Source organism: Lycium barbarum, chromosome 2 (assembly GCF_019175385.1).
Source record: "Lycium barbarum isolate Lr01 chromosome 2, ASM1917538v2, whole genome shotgun sequence".
NCBI classification, from domain to species: Eukaryota; Viridiplantae; Streptophyta; class Magnoliopsida; order Solanales; family Solanaceae; genus Lycium; species Lycium barbarum.
Window position 1 is genome coordinate 37,948,053 of NC_083338.1, and position 18,864 is coordinate 37,966,916.

The window sequence follows — 18,864 nt, forward strand, 5'->3', positions numbered from 1 at the left end:
ATGATGAAGGTGCTAAGAAACTATGAGAAAGTGTCAGGTCAGCTGGTAAATAATGAGAAGAGTTCTTTCTACTTGCATGAAAAGGTTCCAGCAAGTGTTGTTGGTAGAGTAAAAAGGAATACTGGGATGAGGAAAGGAACTTTTCCATTTATATACTTAGGATGTCCAGTCTTCTATGGAAGAAGAATGATAGTGTATTATGAAGGTTTAATAAAAAAGGTGATGAATAGAGTAATATCTTGGCAAAGCAGGCTACTGTCATTTGGTGGAAGGTATATTTTGATTGCTCATGCTCTGCAGACTATGCCAGTTTATCTGTTATCTGCTATGAATCCATTAAAAGGGGTAATTGAGTAGCTTCACAGGATTTTTGCCAAATTCTTCTGGAGTAATACTACCGGAGTTAAAGGAAAACACTAGGTTGCATGGTAGAAGATGTGTTTCCCAAAGGAGGAGGGAGGTCTTGCATTCAGATCTCTACATGATATCTCAAAAGCTCTTTTTGAAAAACTCTGGTGGAACTTTAGAACATCAGTGTCATTATGGGGTGCTTTCATGGCTAACAAGTACTGCAAAAAACTCCATTCTGTTATTGCACAAGCCAGGGATGCATCTCACGCATGGAAGAAAATAGTAACTGTAAGGGAAGGCATTGAGCACAATATATGGTGATAGATCAAGGCAGGTACATCTACATTCTGGTTTGATAACTGGACAAGACAAAGGGCATTGTTTTTTATGGATAATGAGCACAATATAGAAGATGAGACTGAAGTTAAGGAATATATTCTGAATGGAGAATGGGATCAGCAGAAATTAACCTCGGTTTTGTCAAGTGAAACAGTGGAATACATTGTGGAAAATATCAGTCCTGCTTTGGTGGAGGCTGATAATGATAATTCTTGGTGGTTGGGGGAAAACAACGGTCAATTCTCTATTAAGAGTGCATGGGAAGAGGTAAGGCAAAAACAAGAAACTAGATCAGTGTATAAATTCATATGGTTGACGGGCGTGCCAATAATGATCAACTTCTTCTTTTGTAGACTGTGGAAAGAGAGAATTTCCACTGATGATAATCTTAAGAGGATGCATATCAGTCTTGTATCAAGATGCTGGTGTTGTGAGGATCATAAGCAAGAGACCATGTCTCATTTATTTCTAACATCTCCAACAGCTTTTATGCTCTGGAAACAGTTTGCTTCTTGTGTAGGTTTAAACATAGAAAGGCTGCACCTGCAACAAGTCATAACACTTTGGTGGACAGCTCTTGCATCACGCAAGTTGCATACCATCTTTCAAGCCATTCCTGCTATCCTAGTATGGGAAATATGGAAAATGGGAAATTCTATCAAGCATGGAAGGAATACTACATACAGCAAAATGGTGTATCAAGTTCAGCAAGCCATATATCAGCTGGTCAAAGTGAAACATCCATGGATGAGGAGGCTTCCACCAGATTGGCCTTCTATAGTAGTGTCACGACCTAACCGGAGGGCCGTGACGGGCACCCGGTGCTAACCCACCCGGGCACCTCTTATCATACCTTTACATTTACATCTATGTGAGCCATATACTAAATCATACATTTCTATTCATCAATCATACTAGTCCCATTGGACAACAATACCATTATATCATCATTGGCATCTATGCCCATATCAATGTACATAAGCCGACGAGGCTAACAAAATGATATCCAAAATATAGGCCGACAAGGCCAAACGCATCTAACCATATACACATGTCTACGAGCCTCTAAGGAGAGTATGTTATATCATATAGGCGGGACAGGACCCCGCTATGCCCATAAATATATACACAAAAGAATAAGTACCAAAAGATTTAGCTCCGAAAGAAATGGAGCTCTGTTATGTAGTCCCCGAGTAATGTAGCTATGAATCAAGTCTGTCTCCCTGGCCACCTGCGGGCATAACACAGCGTCCACAAACAAAAGGATGTCAGTACGAAGAATGTACTGAGTATGTAAAGCATGATCAATATCAATATAGAAGCATAATAAGCAACATAAGAAATAGCATAAGATGAGAGATAGTCATATCGTCGTCATAAGCACTTACTCGCTTCTCATGGGGACTTTCCGTTTCTAATGCGTGATTTTGTACATACATCAATATTCGTATCCGTACTCATTTACATTTCGTATCCATAATCGTATTCATATGCCTATTCTTAGTCATATTCGTATCATGTCCGTATTCATACTCATATCTATATCATAAAAATATCCATATCATGTACATATCCATATCATGTACATATCAATATCATATACATATTTATATCATATACATATGTTACACCCCGTATCTTCGAAGAGCACTTATCAAAGTTAAAACATAAGTATGTTGATCTAGGATTAAGTAAAACCACTTTGGAATAAGGAGAAAGAATTATTAAGTATATTTAATGAGTGAAGGATGTATATAAGGTATACCGAAAGGTTTTATAAGGAAATGAGTGGAAGGAATGAAGTAGTACGACTTCGGAGAAAGGGTGGGTAATGTTTTGTGTAAAAATTTTGGTCCAACTTGGGGAATGCATATCTCTTAGCGTATGAAGTGTTTTAAGGTGAAACAAAAGACTAAGATGAAGGTCATCGAATCTAGTTTCCAATGCAACAAACCGCTTGTCGATTGGACTTTGGAGTAGAGAATTATGGACGTTACAAGTTCGGCTGACAGAGCAGAAACGCGTGCTACAGTAAAATGCTACAGTGCCCCCGAATTTGACCCTTATAAAAAGGGTAAGAACCACTTTTTTTCACCTGAGTTTGCTAGAAATTTCCAGAAATCGGAAGAGAGAGTGAGGGAATCAAAAGTATGCAATTTTCAAGTCGCGGAGTAGTGGTTTAAGTCCGGGTAACGCATGTTTGTGATTCTAGTATTGTTTTGTGGAAGATTTTAGCGTGGATATTGTTGTATTAACAAGAAAAAAGGTATGAATCTTTCTCTTTTTGTATTATTTAAGGCTTATTTACGGAGATAAAGTCGCTAAACAATCGTGTAGTAAGTTTGTTACTTATGGAAGTTGGAAAACAGCGTGTGGGCTGTTTTATGCTACATATTGGTGTTGGAAATTATATTATTAATATTGGTATTGTTGTTGTTGTTGTTGGTTGCTGAATTGTGATTTCGGGCTAGGCATACAAACAGAGGAGATGCTGCCAAAATTTTGGCAGATTTTAGGAAGAATTATTTGAAGGCTTAGGATAAGTATATTATAATGGGCCTAATCTTAGTATGAATGGTCTTATATGTAGACTTGCGGGCTCGGAAGGATAAGCGTAGGTAGCTGGTGGCTGAACAGGTATTTTAAGTTTCGTCCCTTTCTTTCAAAGGCATAATTCCTATGGAATTATTTCATAAATGTTTTCGTACCCTTCTTGTTTTCAAAAACTAAAAGTCCATGGTTCTTAAAGCTTCCCATGATGTGGCGGATAAGAATGAATTTATGATGGTGATAACGACAATGATGATTTCGTGTTTTAAGAACTCAAGTTTATGATTTCAAAGCGAGTATGAGAATGTGGAGCTACTTCTAGATTTTCTCAATTTTACTCATTGATGATGACTCTACTTATAAAGGCTCCAAAGTGTATGTAAAGCTATCCCTTCTTTCTTTATGGCATGAACTACATAAAGTGAGCGAACGACTAACATACATGATTCCAATGAACTATAGATCTCAGTGTTACCTGATATGACGGTTGTCTTTGATTCTCAAGTGTTGGTTCATTCTAATTATTCTATTGAGTCTCAGATGATGATTTAGTTTGCATATGGTTGCTCATGATATTCTACTCGTGCATACCGTTAATATATCATTCACCGAGTCCCGGGCAGGGTACGTATTTGTGCACAGTTTCATTGCATATTTCACCGAGTCCCTCACTAGAGGGCCGGGTACGGTATATATATGATTATTTCACCGAGTCCCTCACTAGAGGGCCGGGTACGGTATATCGATGACTATTTCACCGAGTCCCTCACTAGAGAGCCGAGTACGGTATGTATATGATGATTTCACCGAGTCCCTCACTAGAGGGCCGGGTACGGTATATATATGACTATTTAACTGAGTCCCTCACTAGAGGGCCGGGTACGGTGTATATATGATGATTTCACCGAGTCCCTCACTTGAGGGCCAGGTACGGTATATATATATGATGACTTCACCGAGTCCCTCACTAGAGGGCCGGGTACGGTATGTATATGGTGATCCCGAACCCCTTACTAGAGGGCCGGGTACGGTATATATATAATTATTTCACCGAGTCCCTTACTAGAGGGTCGGGTACGGTATATTATATATGTATGCATGACTCACTTTATAAGGCACAGATGCATTGGTATCTTTGATTATCATACTCGTCTCCTATAAACCTTTTGCTAAGTCATGATCTTCTTTATTGTACTTCATGCTTTGCATACTCAGTAAATTTTCTGTACTGACCCCCTTTCTTCGGGGGGTTGCGTTTCATGCCCGCAGGTACAGATACTCAGTTTGGTGATCCTCCGGCTTAGGACTTCTGCCCAGCCGCTTGGAGAGCTCCATTGTTCCGGAGCTTGAGATATTTTGGGTACAGATCCTTTTGACATAGATTCTGCTATATGCTTAGAGGTCTGTAGACATATGTGGGTTGTGTATATACGATTTGGTCAGCTATATCGATGTAGTTCGTCTTGGATGTCCCCGTGTATAGTGGCAGCATTGTCGGCTTGCATATGTGTTATATTTTGGTTAGCTGTGGCTTCTCAGGAGACAGGTTCGTTTTTTGATGTACGACATGATGAGTTCATAGCATGATTTTACAAAGTGCCATATTATTTTCAGTTTCTATCTGATTATATCTAGCAGGTCGTATACGGGTGCCCAGCTCGGGCACTAGTCATGGCCCATCGGTTTAGTCGTGACAAAAGTGGTATGAGAGCAGTTCGTCCTCGGAGTGTCTACAGACCGTGTCTAGTAAAGTCTTGTTTATCGGTATGTTGTGCATCACATCTGTAAACAGGAAGTCACAGGACATTTAGGATGTCATCTTTCCTTCTGATCATAGATCGTGCAGTAGAGCCAATGATAGGAAAGCTCATTCTTGGGATGATTTTTGTCAAATTGCAGGATGTATTGGAGAAGAGGACAAATTCAGGTAATGGGAGCGCAAGTGAGGCTCCGAAGCGGGACATGAGACCCGTATCGCCGTCGACTCAGGATCGAGGATGTCAAGAGGTATAAGAAAGAGCATCGGCTATTCCATTGAGACAGACCCATAGGAGCATGTGGCTCCAGTAGGAGGAGACCCGACTGAGAAATCATATGACAAAGACCTGTTTAAGGGTTCACGAGACTCCTGTGGACGAACACATAATCGAGGAAGTACGGAGTTTGGCACATCTAGATTTTCCCTACGTTTCAACATTATGTTAGGCCAGACTAGTAAACAGTGGGATGACAAGGATGAGGAGTACACTTCACTCTATAGCCCACCAGATCAGGCAAAGGACCGATCGGCTACCGGTAAACGAGTTCTTATTGGAATTTCCTATGTGCGTATGTAATTACTCCAGGCTAATACTGAATAGTGATGAGAGGAAATCCTAAAGGGGATCAGTGACTTAAGTATTTGGAGGTAGCTGCGATTAAGGTGTTGTTGCCAACATTAGGAATCTTGAAATCTAGGTTGGAAGGTAGTCATATACACAGATGAAAGGTGATTATTGAGGATTTCAAAGGCCAAAATAGCATTTTCTTAGTCGGAAGAGTAAGAGATCCTTTTAATCCGGAGGGAGAAGCATTACAAGAATTTATTGGGGCCCGTTAGAACTTCAACTTGTTCTAGGTCATGTGAGGAAGGTCACGCAGTAAGGTGTATACGATTATACAAGCACTAACGCACCAGATTTCATTAGATTTTCAAGGTTAAGCGTGCTGGGGTGAGAGAAATACTAAGATGGGTGACCCCCTGGAAGTATATTAAGAGTCATACAAATTCAGACATAAGAGACAGATGAGAAGCTAGAGTATCCTAAAGGAGATTTGAGTATGCGGAGTGGTTAGAAACTCTAAAAGATCGCAAAGGATGAGGCGGACTAGACCGGCAAAGAAAAAAAAAATGCATCACACCTCTAGAATTAGGATGAGTTCGAATAGTATTGGGAAGTACTTTGTAAGCGAGGCGTTAGTAAACACACACACACACACACACATATATATATATATGTATGTGTATGACATCCCATATGGCTGCGCCAACGGGTATATGCGTCCCAGCAACCGACGTTGCGGTATACTGAAGGCATCAATCTAACAGGGTAGTGAAGTTCAAGTGATAGATGTTACAAGGTAAGTTGATGATATTGTCACCATAGGCTAGAGTTGGAAAGTCCTAATGCAACAACATCAGGGAAAGGAAGAAAGTGAATATATAGAAAGTAAAGAGATTAGAATGCCTTGAGAAAAAAAAATGTAAGAAACGAGTGTAAGAAAGCTCTGCAAGCTAACTACAAAGAGAATGATAAAATGGATGATGAGTACAAAGGACACTTTGGGTTACAACAGAAGAAAATCTTGATGTTAAAGGAAAAATATGAGAATCTTAACAAAGGAAGTAGCGATAAGCGGTGTGGTGATCTCGAAAGAGAGGAAGAACGACGTGGGTGCAGATAGAATGGCAGCAGCATCACCAGAAATTAGGAATGTATCACGGGTCACTAACCATATTGAGCATAAGGGTATGTATTATAGAATTATACGAACCATCAGCGTAAGGTTATGCCTCGCAAATGGGAATGGACACACCGGAAAGCCAACAAGGAATGACAGCAAACTAAGTGGTCACTGGAATAAGGAAGTCAAGGGTAAGTATACCATACCGATGTTGGAAATAAGCTGTGGTAAAGTGAGAATTTCCCTAACCTTATAATTATAAGTTATATTGCAAGATTTGAGGCAAAGGAATTAAAAAGAGAGTTTGACAAGAACTCAAAGATATTGTGAGCTATAGACCAGTTCGAACTATGATTATTGGTTCATTGCATCATATAATCCTGCTACGAGGAATAATAAAGATGGTGATGGAACATTAGGAATGCATGTATTTAAGAAACTGTATTGAGGATATGGTTATCCAAGATAGCATCGGAAGAGTCAACAACAGAAAGAAGAAAGTGCTATATTTGAGCAAGGGAGTTATCCGTTAATAAAGATATGAGGAACGAAGAGGAAGGACACTCGTAGGACGGCGAGTAACGATGGCGTGGCTAGTTAAACCACAGGAAGGAAGACAGAATGAGAATGGAATACTAGCTAACTTGTGTACATGAAGATTGAAGACTGTACGACTCACAAATTAATTTGAGCTAAGAAAAAGCAGGATGAAACATACCAAATTATAGTATAAGTATATGGTAATCGCACAAAAATTTAATGACGATATTGAGGACCGGCTCACTACAACATTCGAGGACGAATGTTTTTAAGGGGGGAAGGATGTTACACCCCGTATCTTCGAAGAGCACTTATCAAAGTTGAAACATAAGTACGTTGAGTTAGGATTAAGTAAAACCACTTTGGAATATAAGGAGTAAGCATTATTAAGTATATTTAATGAGTGAAGGATGTATATAAGGTATAGCGGAAGGTTTTATAAGGAAATGAGTGGAAGAAATAAAGTAGTACGACTTCAGAGAAAGGATGGGTAATGTTTTGTGTGAAAATTTTGGTCCAAATTGGGGGACGCATATCTCTTAGCGTATGAAGTGTTTTAAGGTTAAACAAAAGACTAAGATGAAGTTCATCGAATCTAGTTTCCAATGCAACAAACCGCTCGTCGATTGGACTTCGGAGTAGAGAATTATGGACGTTACAAGTTCGGCTGAGAGAGCAGAAATGTGTGCTACAATATTGCTACGGTACTGCTACAGTAAAATGCTACAGTGACCCCGACCCGAATTTGACCCTGATAAAAAGGGTACGAACCTCTTTTTTTTCACCAGATTTTGCTGGAAATTTCCAGAAATTGGAAGAGAGAAAGTGAGGGAATCAAAAGTATGCAATTTTCAAGTCGCGGAGTAGTGGTTTATGTCCGGGTAACGCATGGTTGTGATTCTAGTATTGTTTTGCGCGAGATTTTAGCATGGATATTGAGGATATTGCAGTATTAACAAGAAAAAAGGTATGAATCGTTCTCTTTTGGTATTATTTAAGGCTTATTTACGGAGATAAAGTCGCTAAACAATCGTGTAGTAAGTTTGTTACTTATGGAAGTTGGAAAACAGCGTGTGGGCTGTTTTATGCTACATATTGGTGTTGGAAATGATGTTATTAATATTAGTATTGTGGTTTTTGTTGTTGGTTGCTGAATTGTGATTTCGGGCGAAGCATAGAAAAAGAGGAGATGCTGCTGTAATTTTGGAAGATTTTAGGAAGAATTATTTGAAGGCTTAGGATAAGTATATGATAATGGGCGTAATCATAGTATGAATGGCCTTATATTTAGACTTGCGGGCTCGGACGGATAAGCGTAGGTAGCTGGTGGCTGAACAGGTATGTTAAGGCTCGTCCCTTTCTTTCAAAGTCATGATTCCTATGGTATGATTTCATAAATGTTTCCGTAACCTTCTTGTTTCCAAAAACTAGAAATCCATGGTTATTAAAGCTTCCCATGATGTGGAGGATAAGAATTATTTTATGATGGTGACAACGATAATCATGATTTCGTGTTTTCACTGAGTCCCTCACTAGAGGGCCGGGTATGGTATATATATGATTATTTAACCGAGTCCTTCACTAGAGTGCCGGGTACGGTATATATATGATTATTTCACCGAGTCCCTCACTAGAGAGCCGAGTACGGTATATATATGACTATTTCACCGAGTCTCTCACTAGAGGGCCGGGTACGGTATATATATGATTATTTCACCGAGTCCCTCACTAGAGGGCCGGGTATGGTATCTATATGACTATTTCACCGAGTCCCTCACTAGAGGGCCGGGTACGGTATGTATATGATGATTTCACCGAGTCCCTCACTAGAGGGCCGGTTACGGTATATATATGATGATTTCACCGAGTCCCTCACTAGAGGGCCTGGTACGGTATATATGTATGATGACTTCACCGAATCCCTCACTAGAGGGACGGGTACGGTATATATAATTATTTCACCGAGTCCCTCACTAGAGGGCCGGGTATGGTATATTATATATGTATGCATGACTCATCTTATAAGGCGCAGATGCATTGGTATCTTTGATTATCATACTCATCCCTTGTCAACTTTTTGCTCAGTCATGATCTTCTTTATTGTACTTCATGCTTTGCATACTCAGTACATTTTCCGTACTAACCCCCTTTCTTCGGGAGGCTGCGTTTCATACCCGCAGGTACAGACACTCAGTTTGGTGATCCTCCGGCTTAGGGCTTTTACCCAGCCGCTTGGAGAGCTCCATTGTTCTGGTGCTTGAGATATTTTGGGTACAGATCCTTTCAACATAGATTCTGATATATTCTTAGAGGTCTGTAGACATATGTGGGTTGTGTATATAAGATCTGGTCAGTTATATCGATGTAGTTCGTCTTGGATGTCCCCGTGTATAGTGGCTGCCTTGACGGCTTGCATATGTGTTATATTTTTGTTAGCTGTGGCTGCTCAGGAGACAGGTTGTTTTTTTGATATATAACATGATGAGTTCATAGCATGCTTTTACAAAGTGCCATATTGTTTTCAGTTTCAGTCTGATTATATCTAGCAGGTCGTATACGGGTGCCCAGCTCGGGCACTAGTCATGGCCCATCGGTTTGGGTCGTGACAATATACCTGGCCAACCAAGGCTTCAGGGTTACACATAACTGGCCCTACCAAGGCTTCAGGATTACACATACCTGGCCCTACCAAGGCTTCAGGGTTACACATACCTGGCCCTACTAAAGCTTCAGGGTTACACATACCTGGCCCTACCAAGGCTTCAGTGTTACACATACCTGGCCCTTCCAAGGCTTCAGGGTTATCCATACCCAACTGCAGAGGTGCTCACGCGTTACATAAATACATACATATTCTACCCGGCCTTATAAGCTCGGGGTTCCTTAATATTCATACATAGATACAGATACATAATAGCTCATAAGCATCTTTAGCATCATTACCATTTCCATCGTCGTCATTATCGTTATCACCATTATCGTCGTCATCATTATCGTTATCACTATCATCGTCATTCATTACATCTATCCTTATAGGATTACTCGTCATATGAGGAACTTAGTACAATAGTATCGAGAATCATAAGCTTAGTATCTTTTGACGATAGAGTCATTTGGAGGACATCATAGACTTATAGAAGATTTAGATGATTGTCCAAAGAACCATGCCTTATGAAAGAAGGGTTAGCCTGACATACCTTCCCGTTCAACTATTCTACACTTGCACGTTCTCCTCCAAAGCTCACGTTTCTACCTTCATTAAAGTTATACTATCATTAGAAATCGATAGCTAGCATACACGACTAAAACTAGAGAAAATTGAACAACATCTCCTTTATTTATACGACATTCCTCCATATCATATATCAACTCCCAAACGTCAATAATACATTCACAATATCATAACAACGGTCTTTATTCATCCACATTATCTATATTTATCAATTCACTTCTAATCACCCATATCCAGGGTCATAACACACGATTACGTTCATTCATATACATTGGTTATCCTATGTTCTTAACAACATTTATAACATATCCATATCACAACACATCAAGAATCATGACTCAATTCAAGTTATTTCTCATAATGGCACTATTTCCACATTCATGACCCATTTTTCTATATGCTTCTACAATCCAAGTGTTTCAACTTTCAAATACCTTAAACAACATGGAAATACCATAAATATTACCCTAGATGTTGTAGGAACAAGCTTTAGGTGGAAATACTTTACTTGAGCCAAAATCCTTGTTCTTCTCCAATGAGATTTCTTGACTTGGATGATCTTTAATGGGTTTCTTACACTTGATTCACTTAATTTGATGTTGTTGATCACTAATATATCTTGAATTCTTGTGGGAGAAATTTAGAGAGATGTTTTAGAGAGAAGGGGTGTGATAGGGAAATGAAATGAAATAAGACTTGGATCCCTTATTAAATACACCAAATTCTGCCCCGACCAGTTCTACGGACCAACATACGGTCCGTATAAATTATACTGACCGTATGTCAGGCCGTAGATTTGGTCCAGAGAAGAGTGCCAATCTGGGCTGATTGTACGGTCCAACATACAGCCCGTATGTTTTATACGGCCAGTAAGTTTGGTCGTATAATCCCTAGTTTTTCGAAGTTTGTTCTCGTCGATTCGTTTGATCTCCAATCCTTATAGAACCTTCTTAGCACTTGTTTATCACCTCATTAGCAATCTAAGGGACGTTATAACCCTTCTCCAAAGAATTATTAAATCCTCGTTAACTTGTTACTCATAATTCCTTTTCAATACCTATCGTATGCCTTGCCTTCTGTTTGCAAACTTTATTCCCCTATCTCGAACATCTTTAAAATATTAACTAGGGTCATTGAATGTAATTTTTTACTTATTGAAATACCGTATACTCGTGCTCTTCACTAGTCTATTCACTTGTGCATCAACGGAAAATTTTCCGAGGTGTAACATTCTCCCCCCCTTCAGAACATCCGTCCTCGAATGTTAAGCCCTCGGGGATTCTATAAAAATTTCGCCAGAGTTTCCCCTAAATATGGCACTACCATCCTGTCACAACAACCCATATTAACAATGCCTCACAGGGCCACAACTTAATAGTAATATAATTTGGCCACACACGACCTAAAATCATAAAAGGAAAACACACATACCTTATGATCTTGATATCTCATCTTGGATTTCTTCTAAGGGCTGTAATAAATGTGGGTACTTGGATCGCATAATTTCTTCCGCTTCCCATGTCATTTCTTCTTGTTTATTGCTTCTCCATAAAACCTTAACTGAGGCCACCTCTTTGTTTCTAAGCCTCCGTACTTTCCTATCTAATATGGCAATGGGTACCTCTTCATAAGTCAGCTTTTCCGTCACTTGAACATTATTTACTGGCATGATCCTAGTAGGATCTCCAACACATTTATGAAGCACCGAGACATGGAAAACTGGGTGAACTGACTCCAAATCAGGAGGTAAATCTAACTCATAGGCCACTTTGCATACTTTGCGCATAATCTCATAAGGCCCAATGTATCGCAGACTGAGCTTCCCCTTTTTACCAAATCTCATTACACCCTTCATTGGTGACACTTTTAAGAATACCCAATCTTTCACTTGGAACTCTAAGTCCCTTCGATGATTATCCGCATTGGACTTTTGACGACTTTGAGCTGCTAATAACCGATCTCGTATGAGCTTGACATTCTCTATGGCTTGCTGGACCATGTATGGACCTATCAATTTAGTCTTTCATACCTCGAACCACCCAATTGGGGATCTACAGTTTTGCCTATATAAAGCCTCATACGGTGTCATTTTAATGCTAGAATGATAACTATTGTTACAAGCAAATTCAATGAGTGGCAAGTGATCATCCCAATTACCTCCAAAATCTATCATACATGCCCGCAACATATCTTCAAGAGTCTGAATTGTGCGTTCAGTTTGTCCATCGATCAGCGGATGAAATGCCGTGCTAAGGCTCACTTGGGTCCCTAAACTCTCTTGGAAGGACTTCCAAAAATTAGCTGTAAACTGAGTCCCTCTATCAGAAATAATAGATGTCGGGACACCATGGAGTCGCTGTCACGACCCAACCCCGTAGGCCGTGACTAGTGCCCGATCTGGGCACCCAAACCCAGCTATCAAATGCATTCAAGTATATAGCAGAAGCCGACAAGGCTATATTCTAAATTTAGATAATTTCCAGAAAAATTTCGGCAGAGTTTCCTTTGTTTTATAGACCATCCAATATAACCCTGCGCACAGAAAATACCAACAAAGGCCACACCGGCCAACAAGGCAACATGTAAACATATGCAGACCGGCCGCCGCGGCGAATGGGATCGCCCAAACACATTATATACACACATCCGAACAGAAAGACCCAAACCCACAAACATGTCCACAGACCTCTAAACAGACCGACAGAATCATATGACGGGACAGGGCCCCGCCGTACCTAAATAGTCAGATATACAAATATATATATACATAGAAAAAGATGTATGTACCAAAAGTGGACTCCGAATCAAAAGGGAGTACTCCGAAATAGCAGAAAGTGGAGCCTACAGTGGTGGATCACCTGTGTCTGTACCTGCGGGCATGAAACGCAGCCCCCGAAGAAAGGGGGTCAGTACGAAAGATGTACTGAGTATGTAAAGCATAGAGTACAGAAATATGAGCCACAACTGAAAATAAACAGGATACAACAAAAAAGGAATACTGAACCGTATATCAGAATCTATATAATAATCATATATACATAATGCAAACAAAATCATGCAAAGCTCACGAACGTGGTCACCACTCCGACACTGGTGTCACACACAGATTACACCAGAAGGTTCAAATCTCCGTACATCCCCGAGCACACATATCATCATAACATATCACCAGCCATATCACAGCACAACACCAAACGAAACCCGGCCCTATGGCGAGGTCTCGGGAACCGTAACACAGCATACGGCTGAATTTATCATAGTGCGCACGAATCATAACCGGCCCGGGAACCGGTGAACGAAGTCATAATAAGGGCACGAGTGGAGTCGTGAGAAAACAATGCAATTTGTATATCAAAGTATTTTTGAAACTTGATAAGGTCATACGTCAATTCATTAATCAAAGTAGTCGAACAATTAACTAGTACGGAGTTCATTTCACAAAGTGTTCCCGAAATGGTATTTATAGCCCAAAATATAGTTTAGCATTTTGTGTTATTCGAAACATTATTTTATAATAGGCAATTTCATAACAAAAGTCCCATATCACAATTTTACAAAAAGAGCCTAATAGAGCAAACGAAGGCATCTCGGGGTTAGCGGACCCACCTCGGGTCAAGTTGAGGTGGCGGACCTAAATCACGGACATTTGGGGTCTATGGGACCATACATAAAGGTTTCGAAGTGATCCGACTACGTTTACATAAGTTTCAGACATTTGGTTACTTTCCAGCCAAGATAAGGTCTTTAAGATTCAATTTGATTGAATGAATAGTAGACATTTTCTAATTCGGATTTCGAGGAACATAATTGCTTCCGGGGTTCCGATATTGACCTAGCATACCTAAGACATGCCAAAAGAAAGAGTGGGTAGCCTTACATACCTTATAGGCGTCTTACGCTCGCCCAAAACTCAGTTCCCGTTTTGCTCAGAATCTGCAAATGGTCAAAGTTACCAATTAAGGATTGTAAGGCTTAAGAATTCACTTAACTTCATTTTTGTCTACCGAAATTTCGGCAGCATCTCCCCTATATATATATCACCCCCGAGACTTAGCTCGGCTCAATATACATCAACACAACAGCCCACAATATCACAAACATCATAAGTCAACAAAATAAGTCTAACGTCAATATTCTTTCTTTCTACATAAATCGACAACTTTCATTCAAACTTCACAATACCAAACTAATGTCCACATTATTGTATTCATTTACTCATTCAAGGTTATTCAAACACATCCCAATAATATTCCGAGCAATATACACAAGTTCGAATGATTCGTCACTTTCCATATTCAATCCGAAACGTCAACAACTACGACGAACATACTAACTCGCCTTGTTTCATTCCAAATTCATTAACAACAACCATAATCCACATTTAAAGTCTTATTTCCACAATTATATAAGAATATACAAAAATCATATAATTTCCCATAAGAACCCGCAACCATTTTCAATGCCAATTCAACTCGTTAGACATTCATTTTTGTCATAAATACCACAACGACGCAACTAACAAACTAAACAAAATCAAATTCACTACTCCTCCCACACCAATATGGCTCACGGCCAAACACACCCTTCACACACACACACGGCCATGCTCAACACAACATAATTCCATAATCTTCATGCCACATTAATCACTACCACATATATACCCATTTCATAACATAAAAACATAGAAATCATACCTTATTCTTGAAATTCCGACTTGCCGCAAACGTTGCTCTTTCGCCAAACTAATTGTATCACGTCGGAGAGCGTCTTGAACTCACTACAAATATGAGAAGAGCAAGATTTTTAAGATTGGAAGCAAGGCTTGGAATTTTTTTTTCTCTTCCTATAGGGTTCGGTCGAGACCCTTGTTCTTGAGCTCAAAGGTTTGATTTTTCTTTTTCTTGAACATTCTAAGGATCTAGATGAACATATTATATTGTCCCCTTATTATTGTCACATGCTCATCACAGTACCATTTAAAATGGGGCTTGGGCCAAGGCCTTAAGCCGGCCACCCCTCAAGCTTGGGCTTCCATTTCTTCAATTGTTTTCTTGGCCCAATTCGTAAAAATCTCGTTTTGAAATTTCCGAAACTCCAAATTTTGCCCTTGGACTTCCCCGACGTCTTTGCACCAACACTTCCATAAATGACATCAACATCTTAACTAAAATCAAAATATTGCCTTATTACATACAAGTCTTAATTATTTTAAAGATTTCCAATTATGCGAAAACGCGGGACATAACATTCTCCCCCCCTTAAGAACATTCGTCCCCGAATGTTAAATTAGTCTTATAAAGTCTTACAGGCATAACGGGGGAGTCTCTCTTTTATAATTAGTACACATAACTCATTCGTCAATCAATACAACAAACTTGAAGGTTTAGATTACCTGTGGCCGCAGGAAATAAGTGGGGGAATTTCTTCTTCATCTCATCCTCCGACTCCCAGGTCATTTCCTCCCGATTGCTGTTGCGCCACAGGACTTTAACAGAAGGCACTTCCTTAGTGCGCAGTCTCCGTACCTGTCGGTCCAGAATAGTTATAGGCTGCTCTTCATAAGACAAATGCTCCGTTACCTGAATATCATCCATTGGGAATATCCTGGAAGGATCACCAATACATTTTCGCAGCATATACACATGAAATACTGGGTGTACTTCCTCCAAATCGGATGGTAAGTCTAGCTCATAGGCGACCTCGCCTATCTTCCGAACAATCTGATATGGACCGATATACCGCGGGCTTAACTTACCCTTTTTGCCGAATCTCATAACACCCTTCATAGGAGACACCTTCAGAAATACCCAGTCGCCAATCTGGAACTCTAACGATCGACGTCGTCTATCTTCATAAGCTTTCTGTCGACTCTGTGCAGCCAATAATCGCTCCCGAATAGGTTTTACTTTATCCACTGCTTCCTGGATCACATCTGGCCCAATTAATTTAGTTTCGCCCACGTCGAACCAACCAATAAGAGATCTGCATTTTCTACCATAAAGGGCTTCGTACGGTGCCATCTGAATGCTGGAGTGATAACTATTATTATAGGCAAATTCTATAAGCGGCAAGTGATCATCCCAGCTTCCTCTGAAGTCAATAACGCAGGCCCGCAACATATCTTCCAGCGTCTGAATAGTGCGCTCGGCCTGCCCGTCGGACTGAGGATGAAAAGTTGTACTGAGACTCACCTGTGTCCCTAATCCCTCCTGAAATGACCTCCAGAAATTTGCCGTGAACTGGGCACCTCGGTCAGTAATAATAGATATAGGGACCCCGTGAAGTCTGACTATCTCCCTGATGTACAATCTAGCGTAGTCCTCAGCCGAAGAAGTAGTCCGGACCGGAAGAAAATGGGCTGATTTCGGCAATCGGTCAACAATAACCCAAATAGAATCGTACCTGCGTGGAGTGCGCGGTAACCCAACAAAGAAATCCATATTAATCATCTCCCATTTCCAGGCTGGAATTTCCATCTCCTATAATAACCCACCGGGCTTCTGGTGTTCAATTTTAACCTGCTGACAATTCGGGCACTGACTAACGAACTCTGCAATATCTTTCTTCATACCGTCCCACCAATACAAACTTCTGAGATCATGATACATTTTAGTGGAACCAGGATGAACAGAATACCGTGCATTATGCGCCTCGCCCATAATTTGTCGCCGTAGGCCTGCAACATCCGGAACACAGAATCTACCTTCATATAATAATACCCCTTCAGGTGAAATTTCAAACGGAGTCTTGTCTTTATTAAGGGCCACATCTCTGTACTGAACCAGAATAGGATCTTCAAACTGACACTGCTTTACCTCTTCTATAATAGATGATTCAGCAACTGCACGAACAGAAATCCCAGAATCTCCAGAATCCGCCAAACGAACTCCAAGGCTGGCCAACTGATGAATTTCTCGAACCAAGTCTTTTTTATCAGATGGTACATCAGCTAAACTGCCCATAGACTTGCGGCTAAGTGCATCCGCTACCACATTGGCTTTCCCCGGATGGTACAGAATATCAACGTCATAATCTTTCAATAATTCAAACCATCTTCTCTACCACAAATTTAGTTCTTTCTGCTTAAAAATATACTGGAGATTCTTATGGTCCGTATAAATATCAACGTGGACCCCATATAAATAATGCCGCCAAATCTTCAAAACATGAATCACAGCGGCTAACCTAAGATCATGAGTGGGATAATTCTTCTCGTGCGGTCTGAGCTGCCGGGAAGCATAGGCTATGACTCGGCCGTGCTGCATCACCACGCAACCTATCCCAATACCAGAGGCATCACAGTAGACAACATACCCGTCTGATCCTTCTGGAAGAACTAACACTGGTGCTGTAATTAATTTTTCTTTCAACAGCTGGAAACTGCGCTCACAGGCATCGGTCCACTGAAATTTTGCTGCTTTCTGAGTAAGCTTCGTCAGTGGTGCTTCAATAGAAGAAATATTTTCCACGAACCTGCGATAATATCCGGCTAACCCCAGAAAACTGCGCACCTCAGTCGGTGTAGTAGGCCTGGGCCAATTCTGTACAGCTTCAATTTTCTGCGTATCGACCCGAATACCGTCTGCTCCGACAACATGCCCCAAGAATGCCACAGTAGTTAACCAAAATTCACATTTGGAAAATTTAGCATATAATTTCTGTTGACGGAGAGTGCCAAGTACCGTCCTCAAATGATCCGAATGCTCCTCTGCTGATTGTGAATAAATCAAAATATCATCGATAAACACAATCACGAACATGTCCAGGAAAGACCGAAATACCCGATTCATCAGATCCATAAATACTGCTGGAGCATTAGTCAACCCGAAAGACATAACTCTGAATTCATAATGCCCGTACCGGGTCCTGAAAGCAGTCTTTGGGATATCAGATTCTCACACTCGCACCTGATGATAACCTGAGCGCAGATCCACCTTTGAAAAATATTTATCACCCTGCAACTGATCAAACAAATCATCAATCCGGGGGAGGGGATATTTATTCTTTATAGTCACCTTATTTAATTGCCGATAATCAATACACATTCTCAGTGACCCATCTTTCTTTCTTACAAATAATACCGGCGCTCCCCAGGGTGATGTACTGGGTCTGATAAAGCCTTTATCTAACAGATCTCTTAGATATTCTTTCAATTCCTTCAATTCAGCCGGTGCCATTCTTTACGGAGGAATAGATATAGGCTGCGTATCCGACAACAAGTCTATAGTGAAATCTATCTCCCGTTCAGGCGGAAGGCCCGGAAGCTCATCTGGAAACACATCTGGGAACTCACTGACAACCGGAACAGACTGAAGAGTAGGTGTCTCGGCTGTAGTGTCGTGCACACGAACCAAATTATAGATATAACCTTTCTGAATCATCTTCTTAGCCTTGAGGTACGAAAT

The 18,864-nt window shown here is 40.5% G+C and overlaps 1 protein-coding gene across 1 annotated transcript; it reads left to right on the forward strand.

The window, feature by feature from the left end:
* LOC132628508 (uncharacterized) lies at nucleotides 1-357 on the forward strand. Its single transcript, XM_060344287.1, has one exon. It carries the CDS (start codon nucleotides 1-3, stop codon nucleotides 355-357), a length of 357 nt encoding a protein of 118 aa, XP_060200270.1.
* Nucleotides 358-18,864: the final 18,507 nt, after the last annotated feature.

Excerpts from the sequence above, each read along its gene's own strand:
- LOC132628508 (XM_060344287.1), top strand. The coding sequence starts at position 1 with ATGATGAAGGTGCTAAGAAACTATGAGAAAGTGTCAGGTCAGCTGGTA.